This window comes from Bison bison, unplaced genomic scaffold (genome assembly GCF_000754665.1).
Source record: "Bison bison bison isolate TAMUID 2011002044 unplaced genomic scaffold, Bison_UMD1.0 scf7180017864495, whole genome shotgun sequence".
NCBI lineage: Eukaryota > Metazoa > Chordata > Mammalia > Artiodactyla > Bovidae > Bison > Bison bison.
The window spans coordinates 6,390,367-6,398,786 of NW_011495054.1; the positions used below are offsets into that span (position 1 = coordinate 6,390,367).

General features: G+C 51.8%; 1 protein-coding gene across 2 annotated transcripts in view; it reads left to right on the forward strand.

Annotated features, from left to right (window-relative positions):
• ACADS (acyl-CoA dehydrogenase, C-2 to C-3 short chain) overlaps nucleotides 1-1,190 on the forward strand; it is a 15,220-nt gene extending 14,030 nt beyond the window's left edge. For both annotated transcript variants that reach the window (XM_010828637.1, XM_010828636.1), the window contains 2 exons: nucleotides 145-201; nucleotides 376-1,190. In XM_010828637.1, the coding sequence (XP_010826939.1) occupies nucleotides 145-201; nucleotides 376-528 (210 nt within the window). In that variant the 3' untranslated portion in view covers nucleotides 529-1,190. The remainder of the gene's footprint in view (nucleotides 1-144; nucleotides 202-375) is intronic.
• The last annotated feature ends 7,230 nt before the right edge of the window (nucleotides 1,191-8,420 follow it).

The following is an 8,420-nucleotide window of genomic DNA, read 5'->3' on the forward strand; positions in this document are numbered from 1 at the left end:
GGAGGCACGGGGGGAGCCGTCTGGGCGGGGTTCCAGTTCCTTGAGCCTGTGGGTTTATCGCTCCAAGGGGCGGCTTCCCCAGGCCCGCCATGTTGAACAGGCCAGGTGCTAAGAATTTCTGACGCCACCGTCCTCTGTGGTTAGGAGGCGGCAATGGCCAAGCTGGCTGCATCGGAGGCCGCAACTGCCATCACCCACCAGGTGAGAGTCCCCACTGCCTGGGTGAGCTCCCCAGGGTTGGGTAAGCGGGAGTGTGCCGGCTGCTTCTTCCTCCCTGCTGGCCCTTATGCGTGGATGGTCCTGCCCTGTCTTTCTCCCACGAGTTGGGGAGGGGGGGTTGGTCTTCCTTTCCTGAGCCCTCCCGTTCCCCCTCAGGCCATGCAGATCCTGGGCGGCATGGGCTACGTGACGGAGATGCCAGCCGAGCGGCACTACCGCGACGCCCGCATCACCGAGATTTATGAAGGCACCAGTGAGATCCAGAGGCTCGTGGTCGCCGGGCACCTGCTCAAGAGCTACCGGAGCTGAGCCCTTTCTGGAGGGCTGACCGTGCCGGCCGAGGAGCCGAGCTGGCCGGAGGACCCTGGGAAAGGGGGAGGGAGTCACGTGGCCTTCCCACTGACTCCCCCGCTGCAGCCTGCGGGGCGGGGCCACGCCCCCTCCTGCCAGGACCCCTCCCACCTCCCAGGCCCAGGCTCCTGGGTGGGCCTGCTGCCCGCCGTTACCTCTCTCCACCCCAGAGCCGGCTTGCTAAGAGTAAGCGGAGGCTGGCTGCGACCTGGCCTGAGGATGCCCATCTCCAGCTGTTTCTTGACTTTGTACCCTCTCCACCGTTGACCGTGCCTTATTTTCTTCATCTGGGGGCTCGGCCGTGGGAAGGGAGAAATGATTCCCCCGGGGACTCCCCGGTTCTGTCCTGTGGGTCCTGGCGCTCAGCAGGAGACCCAGCGTCTGCCGTTTCCTCTGAGTTCAGGGTCTGGAGGAGTGGGTTGGAGGCCCGAACGACCACATCTCGACGCAGAAGTTGTGTTCTCTGAGGCCTTCGCCGCCTTGGGGCTGGGTCGTTATGGAAGCCTTCCTGCGCACCGATAACCTTTGTAAAGTATAAATGAGTACAGGTGAGGGGTCTGACTTGTGCTTTGGGACAATTATATGTGGGAACCGAGTAATAAAGGATACCTGTCCCCTGACCTGTGTGTCCTTGCCTGAGTGCTGCTGCTGGGGAGGGAACGATGGTCTTTTAGCCTGCTCTCTACAAACCCCCACACTGTGTGAGTGTGTGTGTGTAAGAGAGACGGGGTGGGGGGCGGGGGGCGGGCTGAATCGAACCAGGGACTCCTGCATTGCAGGCAGATTCATTACCGTCTGAGCCACTAGGGAAGCGCAAAGTTTTGGAGAGAGAGATTAATCATAAACTCAGCAAGGAAACGGGTTTTAGGAGGGTTGGATTTCCAGTCCCTGTGCTGTGGGGCTGGCGTTGGAACGGAAGAACCTCTGTGGGGTCCGGGGGAGCACGCGACGATCACCGCTGTGGCCCAAGGCAGAGAAGAGAGTGGAGCTGCTGGAGAAGACAGAAAAGGGGGGTGGGGTGGAGGTGAGAAGAGCCCGCAAAGAGAGCTTCAGAGGAGGTGGGGACAGCCCTCCGCCGCCGAGCGGGAAGGGCTGAGACGTACACTTGAGGTCTCTGGAGGGCAGAGGGAATGGGGACATGATCCATTTGGAGCCACCATGCAGTGGGCGCCCAACCACGCGGGCTCTCGCCGCGCGCGATTTCCGTGCAGGTTTGGGAGGCAGCCTCCAGCCCGCCGACCCCGGGCGCCCAGGGCCGGCCTTGCTTTTGACCCTCGGGCAGAGCCCGAGCCGAGGCTCCTGCAGGAGAGAGCGGCTCTCTGGGCACACGTTCCTTGGGGGCGGGGCGGGGCACCTGGTCCAGGTGCGCGGGATGGAGGAGCCTGGCAGTGCTGGGCCGGGAGACGCAGCGGCGGCGGCGTGTTTCCCCCGCTGCGCAGGCGGGCGTGGCGTGAGTGGTAACAGGTGCGCGATCCCGGGATCCCGAGATGCCCAGGCGCACGGTTGCGGCCGCGAGGAGCGCGCGGACCGCTTCGCTGCCGCCTCGGCGTCTGCGGAGCTGCGCCTCCTCCTACTCCAGGTAAGCGGCCAGCGCACCCCTCTGCGGGGCCCTGGATTGGGATGGCAAGCTGAAGGTGCGGGGAGCAGCCTGGGATTCAGGGCTCCTGCCCCGGAGCAGCCACGGTTGAGCCACCTGGGAGGCTGGGAAAGGACGGTCTCTCCCCGACTCAGTGACTGGAGCACCACAGGCGTCCAGATGACACCACGACGCCTCCAACGAGGCAGCCCTGGCTCCTGGCCCCTGTGAGGGTGTGGGGACAGGCACGAGGTTGAGGCGGTCTCTGGGCCTTTCCTCCAGGCAGTGGTGGAGTGTGAGGGGGCTTTGAGGTTCACAGGGGAACAGAGGGGGCCCAACCTGAGCCCCGGTCCCAGGCGGGACGCCAGGCTGGGAACCTGCTTCTCCTGCTCTGGACTCTGGCCCCTCCTGGCCTGGCATCAAGCCCGCCTGGCCTACCTGCTGAAATGGCTCCAGACCTTGAAGGGCCAGGCAGCCAGAGCCACAGAGCTCCTGCAGGGCACAGGGCTGGGCCAGCAGAGTCAGCCCCACCTGGGAAGTATGCTGATTTGTCCAGTGGCCACCCCAGCTGACCGTGTTCTTCTCAGATGGGGCTGGGAAGAACCTCAGCGACAGGGCCAGATAGAGCCATACCATCCTCCATTTCGCAGGTGAAAAGCCAGGGTCTCTGAGCCAAGGCCCAGGAGTGTATGCACTCCTGGGCTTCCAAAAGCTCTCACAGGTCTCGGGTCTCCCTTTCCAGTTGGGGGTGGGGGAAGGCGGAAGTCAGTTCAGTCACTCAGTCGTATCCGACTCTTTGCAACCCCATGGACTGCAGCACGCCAGGCTTCCCTGTCCATCACCAACTCCCAGAATTTACTCAAACTCATGTCCATTGAGTCAGTGATGCCATCCAACCATCGTACCCTCTGTCGTCCCCTTCTCCTCCCTCCTTCAATCTTTCCCAGCATCAGGGTCTTTTCCAAGGAGTCAGCTCTTCGCATGAGGTGGCCAAAGTATTGGAGTTTCAGCTTCAACATCAGTCCTTCCAATGAATATTCAGGACTGATCTCCTTTAGGATGGACTGGTTGGATCTCCTTGCAGTCCAAGGGACTCTCAAGAGTCTTCTCCAACACCACAGTTCAAAGGCATCAATTCTTCGGTGCTCAGCTTTCTTTATAGTCCAACTCTCACACCCATACATGACTACTGGAAAAACTGGCTTTGACTAGGCAGACCTTTGTTGGCAAAGTCATATCTCTGCTTTTTAATATGCTGTCCAAGTTAGTCATAACTTTTCTTCCAAGGAGCAAACGTCTTTTAATTTCATGGCTGCAGTCACCATCTGCAGTGATTTTGGAGCCCCCCAAAATAAAGGCTGTCACTATTTCCATTGTTGCCCCATCTATTTGCCATGAAGTGATGGGACCAGATGCTATGATCTTAGTTTTCTGAATGTTGAGTTTTAAGCCATCTTTTTCACTGTCCTCTTTCACTTTCATCAAGAGGCTCTTTAGTTCTTCTTCATATCTGAGGTTATTGATATTTCTCCCAGAAATCTTGATTCCAGCTTGTGGGGAGAGTCAACCATGAACCCTCAGTTTTGAGCAGGGAGCAGGCCTTCCTTAGTGGAAGCTTCTGCAGCTCAGAACTGAATGTTGAAGTCCACGTGAGGTCCCCTTGAACCTGAACTACACAGGTGGGTTGCAAACATGTCGCTGTGTGCCTCTCATTCTAGGATGGTTTCTCAGAGTGAATTTGTTTTTTTGTGACATTGGCATTTTTGAAGTGTACAGACAGGTTAATTTTTATTTTCTTTTTGAATTATGAAAGCGTAACACATTTACAGGAGACTTGGAAAATACAGAACAAGGTTACATAATAGTTCCACTGTATATTATAGGTATTTTATTTTTAAGGTAGATCAGGCTGGTTAATCTTGCAGACTGTGTATCTGATGTTATTGATATTTCTCCCAGCAATCTTGTTTCCAGCTTGAAATTTATCCAGCCCAGCATTTCTCATGATATACTCTGCATAGAAGTTAAATAAACAGGGTGACAATATACAGCCTTCACATACCTCTTTCCCAATTCTGAACCAGTCTCTCCATGTCCAGTTCTAATTATTGCTTCTTGATCTGCCTACAGGTTTCTCAGGAGACAGGTCAGGTGGTTTGGTATTCCCAGCTCTTTAAGAATTTTCCACAGTTTGTTGTGGTCCACACAGTCACAGTCTTTAGCGTAGTCCGTGAAGCAGAAGGAGATGTTTTTCTGGGATTCCCTTGCCTTTTTTAGGATCCAGTGGATGTTGGCAATTTGATCTCTGGTTCCTCTGCCTTTTCTAAATCCAGCTTGTACATCTGGAAGTTCTCAGTTCACATACTGTTGAAGCCTAGCTTGAAGGGTTTTGAGCATTATTTTGCTAGCATGTGAAATGAGCACAATTGCACGGTAGTCTGAACATTCTTTGGCATTACCTTTCTTTGGGATTGGAATGAAAACTGACCTTTTCCAGTCCTGGGGCCACTGCTGATTTTTCCAAATTTGCTGGCATATTGAGTGCAGCACTTTCACAGTATCATCTTTTAGGATTTGAAATAGCTCAGCTGGAATGCCAAAAAGTAAAAAACAAACAGAGGGCAACTCCCATACCCATCGATATTGATTTTTTTTTTCTTTTGACCCCTTGTGTGATCTTAGTTCTCCAGTTCCCCTCCCGCAACAGGAGTGGGAACACCCACCCCACCCCCACCTTCCCCTGTCGGTGGAAACTGATTCTTAACCCCTGAACCTCCAGGGAATTCCTCCATCACCATTGATTTTTACCTTAGTTGCATTGTAATCTCAGAACATTTTCTGCATTATTTTAATTCTTTGAAATATGTTGAGATTTGTGTCACGGCCCCAGTCATCTTCTATAAAAACTGAATGTTTTTTAAGATTCTTTCCCCACATTGGTGCATTTAGCCCCAGTTCGTTTATTTTGATTTCTCTATGGTGTCTCCCTGTGCAAATATATTTAGGTAGTTTCCGGTTTTTCTCTGTTATAAACCACGATGTGGCGAACATTCTGGAATGTGTCTCCTTATTCCTGTGTGAGAGCTTCTGAGTGTTTAAATAGAAGTGGGCTTGCTGGCCTGACGCTGTTGGTTGCTTCAGCTTTACCGGCGCCTGCCAGGTTGCTCTGCATCGTTCTTCCATTGGCACACAGCCTCCTAACAGGGGAGGAGAGTGTCTGTCTCTTGGTACCAGCAGACTTGACGATTTTTCTTCATCCTCATTGTGATTTTAACCTGCATTTCCCTGGTCGATAGAGGAATTGCCCAGCTTTTCACTGTTTATTGGCTATTCTGGTTTCTGCTGTGAATTGCCATTTACATCCTTTGTTTCTTCCATGGGTTGTCTTCTCCTTGTTGATTTTTTAATATTTATTTTTATTTGTTTGTCTGCATAGGGTCTTAGTTGTGACACATGGGATCTAGTTCCCTGACCAGGGATCGAACCCAGGCCCCCTGCATTGGGAGAGCAGGGTCTTAGTCACTGGACCACCAGGGAGGTTCCTCCGTGTGCATGTTTTGGATGCTAATCACTTGCCAACTGTAGAGTTGCCAAAAGACTCCTTCCTTGGGTGACTTCAACTTTTTTATGGATTTATATTTATTTATGGCTGTGCTGGGTCTTTGCTGCTGTGGGGGATTTTCTCTAGTTGCGGTGGGCGGCCCTCTCGTTGCAGGGCACCCCCCCTTGATGCAAAGCAGGGGCTCTGGGGTGCATGGACTTCAGAGGTTGGAGCACAGGGCCTGAGCAGTTGTGGCTCCTGGTTCTCGAGCACAGGTTCAACAGTTGTGGTGCACGGGCTTCGTCACTCTGAGGTCGCACATGGAATCTTCCCGGACCAGGGATGGAACCCGTGTCTCCTACTCTGGAAGGTGGATTCTTTATGACTGAGCCAACAGGGACACACTTAAACTTTTTAAAGTGGTTTTACATTTTAAGGGCTTACCTGGTGGCTCAGATGAGAAAGAATCCACCTATAGTGCAAGAGACTCGGGTTCGATCCCTGGGTCGGGAAGATCTTCAGGAGAAGGGAATGGCTACCCACTCTAGTATTCTTGCCTGGAGAATTCCAAGGACAGAGGAGCCTGGCGGGCTACAGTCTATGGGGTTGCAAAGAGTCGGACATGACCGAGTGATTTTCACTTACATTTTAATGTCCACTTTGAAAATTAAAAAAAAAAAAAAAAACAAACCTTTCAGAAGTTTTATCTAGATGTTTCAGACACTCATTTCATGATAAAAAGTGACAGGTTCCCTCTGGGGAGCAGTTTGGGTACATCTTTCCAGACCTTTTCCTGTGCATCTAGGATCAGTTATTTACTTTCCTCTCAAATGGGATGTGGAGAAGGCAATGGCACCCTACTCCAGTACTCTTGCCTGGCAAATCCCATGGGTGGAGGAGCCTGGTGGGCTGCAATCCATGGGGTTGCTCGGAGTCAGACATGAGTGAGCGACTTCACTTTCACTTTTCACTTTCATGCATTGGAGGAGGAAATGGCAACCCACTCCAGTGTTCTTGCCTGGAGAATCCCAGGGATGGGGGAGCCTGGTGGGCTGCCGTCTATGGGGTCGCGCAGAGTCGGACACGACTGAAGCGACTTAGCAGCAGCAGCAGCAGATGGGATGAATGCTCTGGGTATCATGTGGCCTTTACACCAGGCGACCTGTGTCCCTCTCCTGAGGACAAAGATTCCCCCTACGCCTATGTGTGTATAACACATAGGCCTATGTGTGTATAACACGTGTATAACATATGTATAACATGCGTACAAACATATACAACCTGCCAGCACCCCGCTCCGCCCTGATCTAGGAGTTGCCTAGCACTAAAGAGAGAACCAACCAGCCAGCTTGTCTACACATATTCCTTTTTAAAAAGGTTGTGGTAAAATATGCGTAACATGGGATTTACCATTTTAACCATTTGTAAGTGTTCAGTTCAGTGGCCTTATGTATATTTGAAACAGGAGGGAAAGGGGCAGGGCATAGCCTTTAAAAGAATGACATAAACTGGTCAGAACTGATGGGGTCCTAGATGGTGGAAGATTTAACTTGACCTTGAGCCTTATTATACGCTCATTGTAATATATTAGCATATACTAAACAACACACCCACAAGTGCCACGGCAGTTCCGAGGGCAACCACAGAAGACCAAAACGTGGGTGGTGGCCCCATTTCTGGAACTCTCCACTCCTTCTCCAAAATATTTGGAATAATCCTCCCACTCATTGGGTTTCCCTGGTGGCTCAGCTGGTTAAGAATTCGCCTGCAATGAGGGAGACCTGGGTTCGATCCCTGGGTTGGGAAGATCCCCTGGAGAAGGGAATGGCTACCCACTCCAGTATTCTGGTCTGGAGAATTCCATGGACTATATAGTCCATGGGGCCACAGAGTCTGACATGAATGAGTGAATTGCACTTTCCCACTCATTCAGTTCCGTTCAGTTGCTCAGTCGTGTCCGACTCTTTGCGACCCCATGAATGGCAGCACTCCAGGCCTCCCTGTCCATCACCAACTCTCAGAGTTCACTCAGACTCACGTCCATCGAGTTGGTGATGCCATCCAGCCATCTCCTCCTCTGTCGTCTGTTGGGGGCCAGAGTGAGGCACTCCGCCCATGGCAAAGGTCATGAGGAAGGAGGCTCGACATACGCAAAGGTGGGATCGAGCCTCAGGAGTCCCCCTGGAAATTCTCGAGCATCTACCCCCATAACCAGAGCCTGCCTACTTTACTACTTTGTGCTCCCACCTACACCCCTGACTTTATGGGGGGCTGTCCCCCACCACCTCTTTCAGAGAAGGAGTTAATTTAGAGCTCCAGTTAATAAAAACTCCTGGGCATGACAAGAGTGTTTTAACTTACAAACTCCTCTGAAGGTTCTCTAGCCTGCCTGACAGGCTTGTCCGGCCACATGTGATTGCTCACAGCCTCCCAACCGTGAGAGGCACGAGATGCTTTAAACCTTCTAAAAACAGGTTCCTTAGAAAAGTTAGAAAACTATTAGTATAAGTATAATGGGCTGATTAGAAATTGTATTGGTGAAGGGTTTTTCATTTGTTGAGCCAATGTTTGTTGCTAAGTCTCCATATCCCCTGCTCTTACACACATTAATGAATATATAGAAGAAATAAGTATTAACCTTTGATATTAATCACGTTAGACCTTAGGCTAAATAAATTCTTGCCTTAACTAAAACCCACTACACCCTCACCCTATAGGAATGTAACTTTATTT